Here is a 19368-nt window from a genome sequence, read left to right as displayed (position 1 = left end):
GCCGCTTTCCAGCCCTCAGCCTGTCCTAGTCCATGGGCTTAATCCTTCCCCGGTGCCTATGCTGAATTTTAGAAGGTTCTTTTCTGCCCATCTATCCAGCCTGTCAAGCTCTTTCTGGAGGGCTGCAGAGCACTCTGCGTTATTGGCCACTCCTCCCAGCTTTGTGTTTATTCTTCTCATCAAAAAACAACCCCAAAACCAAAACTGAACACTCTGCTACTTAATAACATGTTGGGTCATCTCTGCCCACCTACCCTTCCTTGAGAAACAGATATTATGACAAGTTTAGGTCTTTAAATAAAAATCAGCATAACGTTTATAAATGCATAGGACATTGATAAAATGGTGAACAAGGATATATTGATTATTAAATATTATCTATGAATAAGAAATTGAAAGCTTCCATGGACCAAATTCCTCATCTGGTTAGGTGAATGGCACCATCTGGTGGATCTGTCCTTCAGAAAAAATTTCCTGGAAAGTGAAGTCATAACTTAGAGGCAGTTCCTCTACCATAAAACAGAATATTTTGCAAGGAGTGCTGAAAGTTAAATAAGATGTGAAGAAATGTAACTGTTATTAAAAACATAATTTTCAACATTGTTGATTTTCGAAAATTACCAGTCTATTTTGCACAATAAATGCCATGTGAGTAATTAAAAAGAACAAAGAAAATTAGTCAGAAACAATTTAAATGTTTACTTGAACTCTCTGTTCACAGCTGTGAGCATCTTTTGAAGAACCTATTCTATAATTCTGTAAAATAATTTTCTGAACATGGCAATGGAGTACAGGAAATTCAAATTATATATAGATTCGGGGAGTTTTTGGGTAGACAAATGCCCTCATTTACTCTTTCATTACCTTGCAACTCAGTTGATTTGAGGACTTCTGTAGTAGTAGTTCTTGCTTTTCAAATACAATGACAGTCACTGGTAAAGGCATTCTGTTGGTCGCCAGCAGCATTGGAAATCTCAGTTATTCCCACACAGGTAACACAGGTGACCTTTATCCATGGGAATCTTTGATGACAGCACCTGCTGGCACCTTCTGCCCCTTCCACTTGCCCTGCTACATTGCACTACTTGTAACTTTTCAGGTAACTGGATGAACTGGATGCACTCCCAGACTTCTACCAAAGACTATGCAGTCTATTGGATCCCCTGCTCAAGCATGGCTGTCCATGAGAAGAATATTTCAGAAACATACAATCTTCATTTATAGTGAAGAAGAAAATATTTCAGGCGACTTTTCAAAAAAATTTGCAATTATCCTAATTAAACAAATAATACTCAAGTCAATGTAAAATAATAAGTATAATCAAGCAGAGTCTTTCTTTGTGTGGCCACAACTACCATCTGATGTGCTTAAGAGTTTTCAGTGAGAAATTCTTAGAATTACTTAAGGACACTAATTTTCAGCATCAAAATTCAGTTACCATTGGGAACCCTAGTAGTCCCAAACATGCAATAGAAACATATTGAAAGTGACAAAGGAAAATTAATTAGACATTTTTACAAAATGGTCAAAGAGTGCACTCCTTCATTCAGTGAGGCCTTCACATGCCTACTGAATTTTAACAAAATAAGACTGTATTCTGCATTATATTTAGCTGCAATAAAACAGAAATTAACGAATGTTTTATCCACTGTCTTCCTATACATTTCTCATCAACTAGTCTCCATTAATATTAATTACTATTAATTTTCTTTTTTTTAAACTTTTGATTATTGAAAAAAAACCAAAAAAACACAGAAGTCTCCAGAGAAGGAAAAATGAATAAATTAAACCCCAGAAAATCATAAGTGGCCTGATACTGCTTAGATTTCTCATTAAAGTGTCCATATTGTTTACTTAGTATATTTTTTTCAGTATCTTGACATAAAGCCTGTTGTTGGCACTAGGTACAATGGGGCCAGAAAAAACCTTGTTGTGATGTGGTGTGAAATATTTCCTTTGCAATACATTTCCAGGAAATACAATGTCACATTTATTCATCCCATAGCTGATTAAAAATATGAAAATGTGTCAAAAATAGTTATTTTGAATAAAATTTTATTTTATAAAATAGAATGGAAAATAATATGAAAACACAATACTTAGGCTGATTGGTGTTGAAGAATTAAAAATGACTGAATGTGCTGTATCCAGAAGCATAGTTTTATGGGAAGGAGACATGACAAAACAGCTTTTTTTTTTCCTTGCCTTTTTTTTTCTTTCTTTTTTTTTTGTCTGTAGAGACAAATCTAGGCAAAACAGAAGCTGCCTCAGGAGCATTTTATCAAGCTAGACCTGGGCAAGGTTCAAGAGTGAAAGACCCAGAGGAGAAAGAAACAGGGGCACAAGGGAGATGGTTGCATAACAAGCGCAGTAGGGTACGTGGCAGGAAAAATGGGGAGGGTAAGCAAATGTAGTAAGTAACTATGGGAAACTGCAGTTTAGACTGGATGAATTTCCTCTGTGCAGCTCAATAGATGGAGGCTATGGGAATGGGAATAGGAGTATGGCTGGAAATTGCAAAAGGTATGAGTCTTCTCAGCAGCCAAGGAGAAGAGCTGCAGTCAGTCAGGGTAGAGTATTACTGTTCTCTAAAGAAAGACTACTTCTAGCACCTCAGTGGATGGCTTGGCATTTTTATTGCTTTGGGTTGATTTTGCTTTTAGATGGTAACTTTTGCTATGACTAGAAGTCTTAACAAATTTGAGAGGAAAATTGAAAACTTACTGCTTTCAGATGCTGGAAGTTGGAGCGCCTCAATGTGACGTTGCAGATACCCATGCTCCACTTCATCTATAGGGTTCCAGAGTTGTAGAAAAATTAAAGAACAAAACTGACCAACCAACCAACCAACCAAAACAAAACAAAACAAAACAAAACAAAACAAAAAACCCAAACTAAACCAAACAATTAAAAAAAAACCCAAAACAAAACAAACCACCAAAACACCAAGAAAATCACAAAAAAATCCATAAACAAACAAAAAGTTTTTCTGCTGCAGGAATAAGAGACTATTCAACTGGATTGCAGTATCTTTTTTTTTTTTCTGTAGATCTTTAGCAGTTAATAAACCAAAAATGAATGCTAAAGACAACTGCAGTCTTATGCCTGAGGCTTGCTACTAATTTTATCCCTGTTGAATAATTTGGATCTCATTTCAGGGATCAGTTAAGTTGACAAATGTGATTGTGGCTCTTGGGGAAGAAAATTATGTCAAAAATGTTTATATTTGGGAAATAAATGATAAATTATTAAAAGCTGGGGTTTTTTGTGTCCTCTATCATCTGTAACACATAGGTTGAAGTACATTTCTAAAAACTTTTGAAATTTTTTTGTGAATTAGGTTTCAAGTGAATTAGGTAAAAGTTTCAAGTGAATTAGGTAGAAGATTTTTGGCTGCCATGTTTTTGTAAGTGCTAAAATCTTCAAAGTCATCTAATAAGTTAGAGAAATGTAATAAGAAACATAAGATTGTAAGTTATTTGGAGTCTAAACACTCCTTTTTTTGAAGACGTTAATGTCTCTTTGCAAGGGGGAGAAAAATACTTTGGATTTTTTGTATTTATCTGAGATAGGTGACACGAGGTTTTGTATTTTAAGAGTTCCTACAGAGTTCAATCACAAATTGTGCATACAGAATGCATTGTCAATGATTTGAAGACAGGAATGCTTGAAGAATCATTCAGGCAATGCTTTGAGTCAGTATTTCCATCAGAAAGGCTGCTCAAAACCAACTGATAGCTCACAAATTCAATTATGAAAATTTAATTTCTCTCCATTTTCTCTGGAAAATTATCAACCTGATGGGAAACATCTGGTTTTACCTAAACTGATAGAGCTAGATAGATTTTGAATTTCAAAACACCAGGAGTATCTAAGCACATGGTCCTTTGCTATCTAAGGTAATGACAAGTTTGTTGTTAATTTTAGGATGAACAGGATCTCAGCCTTCCCAAACAGGACTTAAGTGACGCATAAAATGAGCTGAAATAGTCTTAATTGGCTAAAAGACAAGGATAATAATTACACTTTGCCAGAAGATACACTTTTTGACTAGCTTTGAGAACAGTTTCTTTTGTCATCCATGGCTAAACAAGAACTGTTGGGGGTGGAGGTCTGGACTTGCCTCTGGCACACAGGGAATAGTGGCACATACATGAATAGAGCCTTTAATGTCATCTGGAATAACCCCAGGACCACTGGCTGGCTCTTCATCTGATCTGGCATCATTCCAGCTCGAAGCTTTGCAGCCATAACCCACACAGTCAATATAGCACAGACTATGCCATGAGGGTTCAGGATTATTTTTAAACAACAGATTAATTAAAATTTAATTGATAAATGAACACTGCCCATATTTTGGGATGGGCAGGTGCATCAGCATTTAGGGTGTTGAGACTGAGTCTCAAGGGCCTGAAGTTAAACAGTAAAACTTCAGTACCCACAGGTAGGACACACTGATGAAAACAATGATAATTTTAAAATAGAGCAATCTTAGAGTTATTGTCTTCTCCAAACAGAGGAGGTGGGGATTTTGTCCCATACTTCAAACCTCTTTCTTCTCCATATTCTCCATCATATTTCTTGCTGCAACATTTCCTTGAATCTCTCTTAGGAGGTTAAAACCGAGTCACAAAAGGCAAGAATGCTACTGGAGTCAATTTTGTGTCAGTGAAGAGTTCACTCACTGAAAAGCTCAATTCAAGATGTCTTGAATCTGTTTTCCAGTTAGCAAAATATGCATACAAAAAAATGTGTCAGGGAAAAGTTTACTGCAGTACTCAAATTTATGTAGAAGACTCAATTTCTTTTTGTTTCTCTACCAGCAGTGGTCTTCTTCCACCTATCATAGATATAGTTATGTCTTTCAGGCTCACTTGATAATATTGTTTCAGGTTTCTGAAAACACAGATTTCCATTGATCAGGAGTGCTCATACAGAAGAAACTGAGATGGAACAAAATGAAAGAAAGAGTAACATTGCATGAGCCAGGAAGCTGTTTTAGAAAACAGGTGTATACCCTTGTGAATGATTAAATGAAACACAAAAGTATATAAGCAGTTGTATGTACAAAATTTTCCAGAAAGATGGGCAGTAAAAAGCTGAACTTCCTCAGGCAAAAAAATCATTGGAACTGTGAACTCCCATAGCACATCTGAGTGTCTTCCACTCCTAATGCAACCCTGGAAACAAAAGCTTTCTTGCTCTTGCCTGTTTACTGTGCTCAAAACTGAAATGTTTTTCATGTACTGACCAGCATTGTGCTGGTCAGTACATTAAAATCACATTTTTGCTTCAGGTTTTTTGTTTGTTCCAAAAAGCCACACTGTCTTTCAGTTTTTAACAAATCAACCAAAAAGATTATTGGGTATTTGCATAGCCACAGGTTGCAAGATCATTTCTTCTATCACAAAGTATCTTCTCTCATAAAATCGTGTTCAAAATAAGCAATATCATAATTCTGTCAGCTCTTGATTTATTTGACTGCTTCTAATTGTAGTACATAATTCTTTCAAATATATGAATTTAAGTGATTTGAAAAAGAGGAGGTGTCTTACTTTGGGATGGTGTGGTATTCTGCATAATGCTACATTTCCAAATTATGTATATTATTATGTCATGGTCACTGATGCAACAGAAGATATTTCTATTATCATCACACTACAGAGCGCCAGAAGTCACTGCACATTAAACAGTGTTAGAACAGTTTAATGTGCAGAACAGTATCTACCACTGAGGGTCTGAAGGTTCCTGTTTTCATTTTATCATGGAGAACCTAAGAAGCAGTAAGATATTTTGTTGAGTAACAGTCTGGTAAGAACAGCTCCAGATCTCTGTTACCATCTTCTACTTCAGTCTTTCCTCATGCTGAGAAAAGCCCTGTATGCAGTATCCTGAAATTGAGTTATGCTTAGTAAGGCAGAAAAAAGGAAAAGCATGTTTCTGTGACCTTTTGGCAAAGAACTTCTTCTCAGTTATGCCTGGGAAGTGCATTCCTCCGGTGAAACACTGACATTTTCTTTGTCTCAGTGGAGTTTTCCTAACAAAACTGGATGTAAGTTCCCACTCTGGCAGCACAAAATCCAGAAATCTGCCTGCTGAGAAGGATGCTTGAGGTTTCGTTTACTAGGACTGTATTATCAAAGCATTATATTGATGCAAATTATGAAGTAAATGCAAAATCTGATTTAAGGTTCAGATCAACAAAAAATCAGACTGATACACTAGAAGGTTTTTAAGTGATTTTATGAAAAAAATATCAAAACCTAATGCAAGAACATGAAAAGGAGGGAGTTATCACACTAATATAAAATATTTGAGACATGAGAGTCATGCTTAGTTTTTAAGTGTGTATATTTAAAACTTCCATATGTTTAATATGACCCTGTGGTTTGAACTCCTAATCACTAAAATGTTCTCTTTTCGGTGCCATGAAATTGGCCAAATATGTGTAGTTAAAACTTTATTGCTAATTAAGTCGCAACTGTTCCTGATGTGAAACAATAATGATACTTTATGTAATGCTATAGCATCTAGAGGCTCTGGAAAGAATGTGATGTCATACTAGGCAGTAGCATGATGCAATAGAAACAGAGCTGTGTGATGAAACAGTGTGTGATGAGAATTAGGCATCCAGAGTAATTGAAACCCTCATGGTTTCAAATAAGCTCTTAGCAACTACCTATGAACAGTAGCATTGAATCAAGTGCACACCTACCTTCCATCTTAGTTTTAACCCAAAATAACCCAGTTCACATGCTGAAAGTGCATACTGAGGCAAGCGAGAGATCTGCTTCAATAGTGCACTCCTGAACCAAATTAAAGCACTTCTATCATAGCCGTAAGAACAAGGATACAATAGTTCTCTGAAGGGAGAGAAGTCTGTTTATGTAGTACAAGTCATCAAAAAGCTAGGGCAGAAAGAATCTCAGGTTCACTGAATGCATTTCCGTGAGGATCACCGCATATATGTCATTCCTAATGCATGTCTGATCTGTTCCCAAGAACTTCCCAAGAGAGTGACGCTGCAATCCCTCCAGTGAAAGAACAAAGGGGAATTAATTATGTGCTTACCATTAACATGTGGGCTCTATTTAAAGTCTCTCGACTCATAACTTTAATGCCTGCACGGTTTTCTCTTGCCTGTTGTTTGTTCCTACTCTCTCTCAAGAGTCTCTGCTGCAAGGGTGGTTCAGCTGTATGTTCAAAGTCCACCAGCTGCTGTGAATTATTAAGGAAATCTGAAGCTGACCTGAGTTTGTACCTTTATAAGTCACTGGGTTGTTCCTACAACAGGGATGGGATTTCTGAGAGGGAACACAAAGTTTGGATGAGAAGAGTTGCCACAGTCAGCTCTGTTTAAGCTCTCTCTGTTCATCCATCACCAACCTCTGACTCCCTTCAGTTCCTTGTACTGTTCTTGTAGAAAGGGAAATTAGATCATTAGATTTGTTTAAGGAATAATTTGTCCACTTATTGTGGTGAAAGGTAAGAGGTATTTGGAAATGGTATGTTTCATGCTGTAAATTGGTCATGGGTAGGAATCAGACCAGGGCTTACACAGGGGCTTATTATCCTGAGTGATTTCAGATGCTGGATTTCTTCCCCCCTTTTTTTTTCTTAAATACCATTTTTGATGGAGGATGTGCCTGATGTCACCTAAAGTAACAATCCCTCTTCTGCCATTTCTTTTATTCTTGCAAAGGATTTTGCAAAAGGGGAATCTCTTGTCAAGCCTGAGGATATCCATGTTGTTCCATGTTCTGAAGCCCCTATAGTTTTACCCCTGTGGTGGATATGAGGGATTACTGTCTCTTCTCACCACACAAGGTTAGTGTAGTTGAATATTGCTGTAGAGAGCTGCGTAGAAGAGTATTGACATTATGAATTGCCACTGAATGGATCAGATTACATTTTAAATTTTAATGCAAATGTATAGGGTAAAATTCTGTGAATTCTTCAGTACTTTGATCTTCAAGTAGCAGGAAAGTCTTCAAAGCAATATTCTGATTAAATAATCAAAGTCAGCAACTTTCACAGAGAATCTCATTGCATACTCGGTTTTGTAGAAGTCACTGATGTATTCTGAAGTTCTTTTTGCTTGTTATCATGACTGCCTAATCCAAGCTTGCCCTCAGCATATTTGTAGATTTTGAGTAGGAAAAAGTGGTAAATACAAAAAACAAACAAAACAAAAAAAAAAAGGAAAAAATGTTCATGAAGATGGCTCTGCATCCTACCTGAGAGATTTAACAGCAATGTTTTAAGTAGGTAGGAGGAAAATGTGATACAGGCAATGCAAACTTTAGAAGTGCTCTGCCATCAACGTCTCCAAATGTCTTTTCCTAGAAATGTTACCATATAAATTTGTAATTCTGTTACCAATTCTTGAGCCTAAGTGCATGACTCCAAGTATAATTGGGGAAGTGGCCTTGATAAACTTCTTTATTTCATTCAAAATTTAAAAGATTTTTTCACCAAATACTGGTGTAGAAATTAATTTTGCTTAGCTAAAGATACCTGGGTTAACATAGAATTAAATTATTTCTGAACAGGTCCAATATCTGGTAAAAAATATTGGAACAAGCCAGCCTCCATATAGCATTAGAATATTAGAACATCTACTGAGATTTAAAACCAGGTCTCTTTAGCTGACATTCACTGTGAATGACATTTATTTCACAGTAATTTTTTTTCTTGTATCCCCTGTAAAGCTCGAGTTTTCTTATTACTACATTCTGAATAAATCATTTGACATTTGAAGAACTGATGTGTGAAACTCCAGCTCATGAAAACTTCAAATCATAAAATAGTGGAAGTAACACTGTGACTTGCTTTCTCCTGAGTTCTTTCTGTGATGGCCACCATTTTTGGCTTACTTTATTTTGGGGGCAAGAGGGCTTGAAGGATGTCAGGAGGAGTGTCACAATTTCAAGTTCTTTGTCACACATTAAGAAGCTCCAGGAGCTCTTCCATAAGAAAAGTGAATGCTTGAAAATTCTTTATCTAATACTCTTTTATCTGGCATGAGAAAAATCTATGTTGTTGAAAGAACATGCAGCTGATATTAACAATTCCTGTCCAGGTAAATATCATAAAAACCATCAGGTTGCATCAGCTTGGATCACTTCCATGAGTGTATCACTTTCCTTGCTCAAATTGAACTTAATACTTAGCATTTTCTTTGAACATTTATGTCTGAAAAAATATTTTAATCACACAGAAACAACTTTATAGATTTAATAAATGAATAGCAACTCTTTGTGCTGTTATTCTAGGGTTGACTCATTTTTCTTCAAGCCATTGAGATATCAGTGCATTGAGAAAGACCAAAATTCATTATTTTGCAATTCCATTGAAGAAGGTATTTCCCACAACACGTCTGATTTCCAACAGTGTTTTTGGAAGAGTTGTCTGGTTGAGACAAAGCATTTGATATCATAAAGGTTCTAATACAACTTAAACTACCTCTCTGAAAAACATAAACTAAGGCAGCAAAACCATGCTTTATCAGCACAGAAACGCCTACAGTGGGAGATTTGCCAGCACAGCTATCATGATTAGAGAGTATACTCGTTATTTTTATCTCACCTACCCTAGCCATAAAGGTGTACTGGCACACTTAAGTCCCTGTTGAGTCATAGCCTGAAAACTAATCAAGTTGTCAAGATGATAAAAGCAGAAGTCAAAGCTAATTTTTTCTATTTGCTAAATTTCATATATATATAAGAACTCCTGTCATATTGGTAAGAGGAGAACAATCTTGAAAACAGAAACAAAAAATCACTCTCCAGAGGTGTATTTCTCAAACAGATAGATATTAAGCTTAGTATTTGCTAATTGGCTCCTCTGCCATTCTCCTTATGCATATTTTCCAGCAGTTGCTTTACCAGGCCTCTCCTTTATTTCCATATTGTGTTTAAACTTTTAGCTGCTATTGCAAGCTCCTAATTTTCTTCAGAAGTGCAACCTTTGTAAACATTATCACAGCCTTGAGTCTGTGTAAGCCGCTGTCTTTATAAATAAATGAATAGCCTAAATTAAGAAAGATAAATAAATTAAATAAATATTCAGTGAATAACAGGCATTATTAGCTTAGCCACACTGAGTTGCTTAACTCTGGCTGACCCCAACAGATGACAGACCAAAAAAAAAAAAAAGGAATAAAAAAAGAAAGGTGAAAGAAAATAATTGCTTCACTGATTTCTAAGCTAAACAATTAGCTAAAACTACCACATCAGGTTTCCCCTGTTTTCCCTCATCATCCATGAGGGAGACAGGGATGACCAGCAGGAAAAAAAAAAAAAAAAGCCAGCTTCCATACTCCCTGGATTGTTGCCAATAGAAGTTAAATGTTATTCTAGACATACTAGAAATATGCTTGATTATGCACTAAATGCTGAGATTTGCAGCAGCTGCTTTTAGCTACCAGCACAGCAAAACTATTAGCAAAAGGCTGCCATTCTTCATCAATTACAAAAGAGAATGGCAGTACTGCTTTTGTGGCCATGGCCGCTTCTGACAGCTGAGAGAAATATATATATGTTCAGGGTGATGCCTGGAATGCAAAACAGGAATAAAGTGTGCTTTCCTGATTGTGTCTAGTGTTCAAGATATTGATGGAGCCAGCAAGCCTGTGTTATTATCGGGGCTGCACAGCCATGAATACATAAACTGGAAACTGACTTTTCCAAGTAAAATATGTCTTTCTCACATTACTTTTGTGGGAGTCAGCGTCCAGAGTATATATTCAAAACTTATTACTGGTAATTTTTCTATAGAAGATAAGCCCCAAAAGGGCATTGTCAGCATCTCTCTTTACAAATGCACGTGTCTTCTGAGCACTGGAATTCTGCTGAAACTACTGGTGGCAGGTCAGGGGAATATTTATTGAGACACGAAATCTCCTGATCTGAATTGCAATGTAGTGCTGCAGTGAGCCATAAATTCACTTTTTTTTTTTTCCTTAAACTTAAAAAACCCCCAAACCCACAACTATGAAATGTGTTGATTAAGTTTTTACTTGAATTCTGATAAGAAGATGGATGCTGTTTGGGTTGCCATGGCACTATTTTTGGAATTGTTTAGAAAGAATATTGCACAAAGTAGTTAGTTTCTATGCCAGCAGCTGCACCCTTCCTTAACCCTTCCCATAAAAAAAATATCTTCTCAATCATCTAATTTCTTTCAAAAGTACTGCATAATGCATGGGGAAGGGGAGAGGTCGTGCAGCAAGATGATGACAGTTCTTTTGATTGTACAAAGAAATCATGTCTTTACTTACCATTAAGTAGATGAAACTACCTTTGGTAGTCCATTACAAAAAGTAATTCCATGAAAATTCACATACAGTGTCACATACTCATTTCCTACTAACAAAAGACAGGAAAAAGGTGAACAAGAAAAATGGCAAAAATAAGAGCCCTGAATTTCAAAGGAGAGTTGAGGTAGGAATCTGCTAGACAAGATCACCAAAGCAGTGATATCTTTGTTATTGGTGAAATTCAAAACCTGGCAGGATGAGGGCCTGAGTCACATGCTTTGACTGAAACTCTAATCACTGTGGAGTGGAGAGAGGCTCCAACCAGAGCCTATGGAACACCTGAAATCCTGTGATATGATAATCTCAGCATCCCTTCCTTTCTCAATTAACCTTTAAAACTTTCTGCTCCCATCCAGCCTTCTCTTACCTCTTCAAAGCCTTGAAGCAGGCCACCCTCATTTCCTCTGTAAAACAATACACTGCTACCACCTAACTGAATTTTGGCATTTGTAACCAGACTTAATGGGATTTGCAGGCATAACGTAAACTGTTTTTAACAAGGAAATACATAACATATCACCATCTCCTTTCTAGTTTGTCTTTACAATTCCATTGACTATGCATGATTTTTTCTTTTTTCAGCAATCATGTCTAAATAAGTCTGCTCAGTTATTCTCACAGCATTGAATCATCTCATTTTCCTTTACAATGAAATGACCATTTTATCTACTCCCCGTCAAATTTTGTGTATTCTTTGTCATGTTCTTCAGGTCAACAAATTAAACATAAAAACCTCAGATTTCATGCTTGATTACTCTGAATGACAGAAATAGCTCCACAGAGAGCAAGATATCCCACCCCAACTACACCTTGGTGAAGGTAGAATTTGTTTCTAGGTTGAAATAATAAAAAGTATTTTAGTCTTTTATATGGGGGAAAAAAACCTCAGGAAAGATAATCAATGAATCAGATACTCTGTTTCAAAATTAGGGAGGGTCTAAACTTTAAAATAATTTTTTAAACAAATTTTGACATTCATAAGCAATTTTAAAATCTCAAACTGAGTATTAGAATATTTTGAAATTTCTTTGCAGTACTGCTTGGATGAAAAGAGATTCCATCAATATTGGTCTTCTTTCAAAGATTCTTCTTATGTTGGCAAAATAACATTTTTACCAGTGAGAGACTGTCAGAAAAAAAAAGAAGGTAATTGTTCTAGAAGTCAAATCAATATTTCATAAACATTTTTGTTGTGGTATAAACTCAGATGTCCTACAGTTCCTTACAGTTATTCTGATATAAACAACAAGGCTTTTTTATTAGGGCTATTTCTGTCAGTTTTGCCAACAAGTTATAGATCTTAGGCTCCATTCTATTAGCACTTATTGATGAGTCTCCTTTAGTTTTAGCTAGAGTAAAATTCAGGTGAGTATGCTTGCTATGATTTACAGTTATTTTTCAATACCACTTGTATTTTTTCAAAGAAAACACAATCTTTAAAATTACATACCATTTCTTGAGCTGGTTTAACATTCTTATTTCTCTTTCTAAAAAAAAAAATATCTAAAGCGCATAATTCATTTTTTCTGCATTTTATAATGCCTTACATCAAATATGTGTTGCTTGCACATGAAAAATTAAAAATATATTTAAATGTTGACTTTCATATTAGGTATTTCCCTAAAAAGAAACATTGTGTCTTTTTTGTTCATTTAATTACTCCATGTAGTAATGTAAGTATATATTTTAATTGAAATGTCATGAAGTACAGTTAATGTGATCCTTCCTCACTACATTTCTGCATTAAAGATTTACAGCTGTAGTGCCCTGCATTATTGCCTGGAAAAATATAATTTGATTTTAGAGTCTACTTTTAAAAATACATTGGTTTCATATTTTGCAATAAAATAGAAAGCTTGTTAGATACAAAGAGCAATACTTGATAGTACTGAAAAGATGAGGAACCAATTTCAGAAAATCCATTTAGAACATGAGGAATGTATTTAAATAAGTAAATGACTGGAGGCATATTAAAAAAATACAAACCAACATGCCATATCTCTCATAAAAATATAAACTTCACATATTATCTGTTAGTTTAAAAGATCTGACAGGTGGATTAATACAGTTGAAAATGCTGTCCATGTGAAATGGATTCTTTTCCATATTCGGTGCTAGCTATTTATCAGACTCTGTATGTCTCCCTTAATAAAACTTAGTTTGTAAATCAACTTTTCCTGCTCCATTTGAGCAATAAAGTTGGACTGCCTGGATCATGTACCTCGGAATATCTACACGAATAATCAGTACGTGCAGGAATCATCAAGCACCTCGTTCGGTGACAGAACTTTCAGGCACTTTAATGCCAGGGTCTGCTTTCTTCATGTTGCATCATCGCATTTTTGAGTGAGAAGATATAGATATGGATTTAGCTGTCGTGTTTATTTTCATTCATTCACTTATTATTTGCTAATATCTTCTTTCTTTTAGGAGTTGATTTTAATGAAACTTGCTGTCGGCTTAAGAATATGATGTGCCCATTAACTTTAAAAAGTGATTGCTAATCAAATAACGCTTAAATTTTTGTGTTTTCCTCAAAAGATAGATATTCCTCTTGGAATATTACTCTTGGAATCACTTTTGCTCATTCACTATTGCTCAAAAAAAGCATAACAGGAGAAGTCTGATGCTACCATCATGCAGCAAATGTTTTTACAATGCTAGTACCAAACCTCGCAGCACCACTGTCAGTCATCACTGTCATATGACGAGATTACATGGGCCAGGCACTGAAAAATTGTCCTTCAACCAGTTAACCTTTGCTACTTTCCTGCTGAAGTCATAGGACCTTTCACAAGCAACATCTCTCAGTGAGGTACTCCCAGAACTAAACTTCGACAAGTCCATTGATCATTTCAAGTTCTGAACATTCTTTAAAATTCATAGATTTTCATTGCAGAAAAGTAGCAGTCTTAAAGCTCTTGCAGTATTCCATAGATATTCTTGAAAAAAAAAAAGCCAAATGATGTCCAAATGCACAATGCTGCTTAAAACAGGAATGGTGGAGATAACGCACATGACTGTGCTGTTCCTCGTGGTGGCAGTCTTCACTCCAAATCAGCACTGCAAATTCCACCATTGAATTGCACAGAAGATCATAGAAAACAATTCTTCAAGGCTGATGAGAAAGGCTAACAATGGGGCAGTTTGTTTTGCTGCAGATTATAGTTTGAAAACTATTTAATTATAGGGCAGTGAAGAAATGCAAGTAAATAGATTAGCAAACAGCAGGAGGAACAAGAAATTTCCATTTGCAGTGAATTTTCTGCTTTCATGTGCGTTTCATTTTTGCTGCATTAGTCCATTTCAAGTTGTAATGTAAAGAAAACTGCACTAGGGCTGGTCTATAGTTATGGCTGAGAACACAGTGACAAGGAATGCTTCCTCCACAGTATTTCTAATTCTTACTGAGCAGCATTGGAAGGACAAGGGTAGTCATGTCTGGATTTTAAGGACAACTACCTGAACTAAACACCTAATTTCATACTCTAAAGAATATGAATTCCAACTTTAGGAGACTGCAGTGCAGTTCTTTAATGTACTTAGAGCTTGGTTCACTTGATCTTACTGAAGATTCAGGAGTTGATTGACCAAATACTTGTTTTAAAGTCAACTCCCATATTTTACTTTCATGGTTGTCTACTTTTTTAGTTGTGGGGTATAATCCTTTTTCAAAATTTAATATTGAGTTTTCCCAAACCTCCCTTCTGTATGTGTTATGTAAAAGGTTTTTGCAAAAAATCATAAACTATTTATAAGTATCTTCCGATGGCGGATACCTTTCTCTTTCTTCCCCTTTATGCCTCAGCTATTTCCTAGATGGCTGCTAGCATGGAGCTGAAGAATTAACAGTTTTATTCTCACCTTTTTTCCAGTGGAACAGGAATTGCAACAAAATCCACTAGCAACTGGACTAATGTGTCTGAAATATCGCTGATCATTGCTGTATGACAAAAATGTGATTACTTGTGTTTCTTTGCAGGAGCATATGTGCTTCAAGTAAAGGCGACAGATGCTGATGATCCCACTTATGGAAACAGTGCTAGAGTGGTTTACAGCATTCTTCAGGGGCAACCATATTTCTCCATTGATCCCAAGACAGGTAAATAGTTTATCAGCAACACTGGAAGATTTAAGCTTTGGATTTTTTGATTCATGTAGGCAGTATCAATGAATAAGTATGGACCTGGCTGATACGGCCAAAATCCAGAAGAGCAATTTCCCACATGATTCAGTTTTGAGTATTGACTAGCTTTTTATGAATTACAATGTGTTATAGAAACAAAAGAATCATGCTCGTCCAACCAGTACTGGAATATCTAAAATACGTCTACATTGAATGATTATTTTTTCAATGTTTTACCATTTCCCTAAGATCAAGCTTTGTCTTCTACATGTATCTTTTTTTTTTTTTCTGATAATTGAGTATTTTAACTTGGGTCTTCTCAGCATTTTTTTTGCTGAACATACAATCAGAAATTCTCCAGCAGTTATTGTTTTGTTATATTGAACTAATTTGAGACTGTGGAACAGCTAATCGTCTCCTTCCCTCCTCTTTTCCTGGGGCATATTATCTTTGGGGTTACTGGATGTGTGAGCAGAAAAAGATAATATGTTTGAAGAGACTGAAGTGTCTGGGAGGTTGGTAGACATGTTAATTGGGTATCTTGTCCTATATTTCTAAATGTCATTCATGATTCTATATTTAGTAATTCAGCTGAGGAAGCGATAACGTACCTGGTGAATGACACACATTGTGGCATCTTGAGTGTGCCACATGCTCTTTTCAGCAAATAGTTTCGCCTTCCAAGGTAGCTGTACTCAAATGTCAGATTCATGGACTTTAGCCCTGATGGTGGGCTTTGTAAGGCTGTGAGTGCACCATCTCCATTGCACACATTCCTTTGTTCCATGCTCCATTTAGCAGGAGATCGTACTGCAATTTGCAGTGAGCAATTTTACTTTTCAAACTGAAATAGGACTTCTTTGGGCGTCTGGGGAAAAAAAGTAGTTGCCTGTATACTTAATTTTTCATTTCAGTTTTGTAAGAATGGATATAAATTCAGTGGCAAGAAAAAGCTTTACTAGAGACAACATTGGAGTTTTGGTACAAGTTTCACAAGAAAAAAAGAGTAGTTAGTGGTACACGGAATAAGAACTATTTTTCCCATGTTACTTTGAATGACTGTGTCATATGTTCTCATCTGTTACTCAGTTGTGAGTCAACCATAGGTGGTGACCTGCATCCTACAAGCTCTGGAACATCATACAAACCTGGCTATTACCTAAATGAATTACTCATGTGCTAAAAGAATGGACACAGCTGTAGAGGAAGATAGGTGAAACAGTAGCCCAGCGTAGTTAAAAATTCTACAGCAGAAAAAAAGCATATAGATTCATGCTTCTACAAGCATCAGTAATATGCTGCAACGTGTCTTACATTAGGAAGTTCACATTATGAGAATTACTCATGGGTCCAACAGTGACTTTAGAGGTATGTGATTATCGCTGCACAGGATGAGACTTAATGATTTGTTCTAAAATCCAGAAGTCCAGGGCAGTACTACAGATCTGCTCTTTCAAACTCTTTATTTTATAACTGAGGAGTTTATACAGTAGTTTTTCAGTGGAGAGTTTTGCTGCCAGAAATCTGTCCTGAGTGCTTTTGGCAGGAAAGGGGAAGAAAGCCATTTCAGTACAATGACAAACTCAGAACTGCCAGCAGATGAATAAGCATTTTTTGTGTTGTTTGTTGGCTTGTTTTGCCATCTCTTGCATTCCAGAAACAATTTTGAGACGTAATCTTGTAGTTATTTAAAGAACCCAAGAACATCTATACTAAGTTTCTGCCCTGTGTCATGTTTCCAAAAGTGATGGCCTGGTTAGTTCTAGTGAGGGATGAAGAGTAAGTGTTTAGTGATGTACCCCTAGAATAATCTTCTAGTTTTCAAAGAACTTGTCCTTACAAAGTTCCTGGGTGACTAGTAGGGTCAAAGAAACTAAAAGTCTGAAAGTATTTCTCCTGCGCAACTTTTCCACTTCCCAATTGATTTGACTTGTCCAGGAGTACAGTAGCTGCATACCCACTGACTAGAAATTCCACAGCAAAAGTTTATCTGGCTAAGAACAAGCTCCTCTTGCTCTTTTTTTAAAAGAGGGGCATCTCTTAACTTGTTTTATGCCTCACACATTGCATAAGACAGTGAATAGGTAATTTCTATTTATAGAAATATTATAATATAGAAATATAATAGAAATATTTATATAATATAGAAATATAATATAATATAGAAATATATATTTCTATTTCTATTTAGGGATCAATATTCTCCCTGAAACTACTCTTTTCTAGATTGAAGACTTCTTTAACAGAAGCCATTCCATACCAGCAATCATCCTTCTCCTCCTCAGGGTGAGAAAGTGCACACAGTATTCAGGAAGGCAGCTGATATGAATGTATGAGCTGTTTAATAGCACTTCTGTTCCCTGTTCCTTCCCAATCAGTTCCAAACACTGTTTGTGTCTTTAGCTTCTACCACACAGATGTTGATATCTTTGTGGAAATTTCTCTTTCTAGCTTAAGGTCCCATTGCAAAGTAGTAGCAGAGAAACCACTGACCATAACTTTATGTGTGAAATAAGGGCTGTGTTTGTCAAGCACATGACTTAGCACATACTCCTTCCTCAAATCGCTCCTAATAGGTGTTACACATTTACTCTGGTATGAAACTAGACTTAAACACTTACATTGTTTTTAACCTCTCTGGGTCTGAATATCATAGCTGCCCCTTTTACTCCTTGTCTTTTTTGACCTAATCTTTTTCCATCTTTTTGTTGGAGATAAGCAAACCATGTGGAAGTGGGAGAGTTCGCTTTCATTGCTATTTCAGGGAGGTGACTTGCAGTACAGTACCTTCTGGAGAGCAACTGTTTGAATGCCACATTCTAAGGCCTCAAATTTGTATGCTGGGGGTACTTTTAAGTGCTATAAAATTTCTCTTCTGATTTTTATGTGAGGGATATTTTTAACAGGAGAACTTCTCTTAAAACAGATAACCTCTCTTCTCTTTCCCCTGTATATTCTCTTTTCTTATGAAAATGTCCATTTCCACCATGAAAATGTCCTTTCCACCCAATTTTCTGATAAGTTTTTGAGCTCAATATTCTTATTTATGGCTAGATGCAACCAGGTTTTGTTAGACTTTGCATTCTAGTCCATCTTCTGACTTCAGTTAGATTATTGAAATCCAAATTGGTGTCAGCAGGAGTATTGATGTTAATATTTATGCAGGAGTTTTTTCTTTGGACCTGTGTTTTCTCTTCCACAAAAGTGGGTGATCTCCTGCTAAATTACAGGTCAATAGCTTTGGAAAGCAAAACTTCTGGCCCAAGTCCCATGCATACTATTTTCAGTTTTCAGCAATCTCATGGAGATCTATTTTTCTACGCATTTGATATTGATGACATCTGAAAAGACAAAAAAGGAAATCAAAGTTATTCAGTTCTGCAGCTGAACAATATTATAAAATCTTAAAGTAAAAGGATTTACAAAAACTCTGAACACCATCACATGCACATAAGGCCTCTACATTTTAATAACCCTTTGATTTAAATTTTGATATTCCTTGTGATGCTGAAGTTGAAATACTAGCATCTGTAGCCCTTTCCTTCCCATGGATCCTTAGATCTACTTTATTCTTCTATTTTGCTGGTAAGATAACTCTAATTCACGCTTGTGCTGTCCATATGAACTGATTTTGGAAGAAATAATATTTCTCTATATTTTTTATAAGCCTTTGAAATAGAGTAGGCAGAAAAAAGAAAATTGCCCATGAATTGCTAGACATAAAAATTATTTTCATAGATTTTTTTTCTTTTTTAAAGATAAAGGGTTTTTTTCCCAGAAAAATATATAGAATGACCTTACATTTCCAGACAAGAATAAACAGTGGGTGGTTTGGAACTTTATTACTGGAGTGATTGCCCATTCTTCATTTTCTGAAAAAACCCTGGAACATTTCTGAGAAAGTCATGTAGTTGTACCCAGA

General features: G+C 35.9%; 1 protein-coding gene across 2 annotated transcripts in view; it reads left to right on the top strand.

Annotated features, from left to right (window-relative positions):
• Positions 1-19368, top strand: part of CDH12 (cadherin 12) — a gene marked incomplete at both ends in the record, with an annotated part of 153422 nt that overhangs the window by 64837 nt on the left and 69217 nt on the right. The window contains one exon of one of the 2 annotated variants that reach the window (XM_084212732.1): positions 15303-15422. The exons of the other annotated variant lie outside the window; for it this stretch is intronic. Coding sequence (XP_084068858.1) covers positions 15303-15422 — 120 coding nt within the window. The remainder of the gene's footprint in view (positions 1-15302; positions 15423-19368) is intronic. 2 annotated transcript variants of the gene reach the window in all.

Source organism: Fringilla coelebs, assembly GCF_963513975.1.
Source record: "Fringilla coelebs genome assembly, chromosome: 1".
NCBI classification, from domain to species: domain Eukaryota; kingdom Metazoa; phylum Chordata; class Aves; order Passeriformes; family Fringillidae; genus Fringilla; species Fringilla coelebs.
This window is presented reverse-complemented; position numbering and strand designations above follow the sequence as displayed.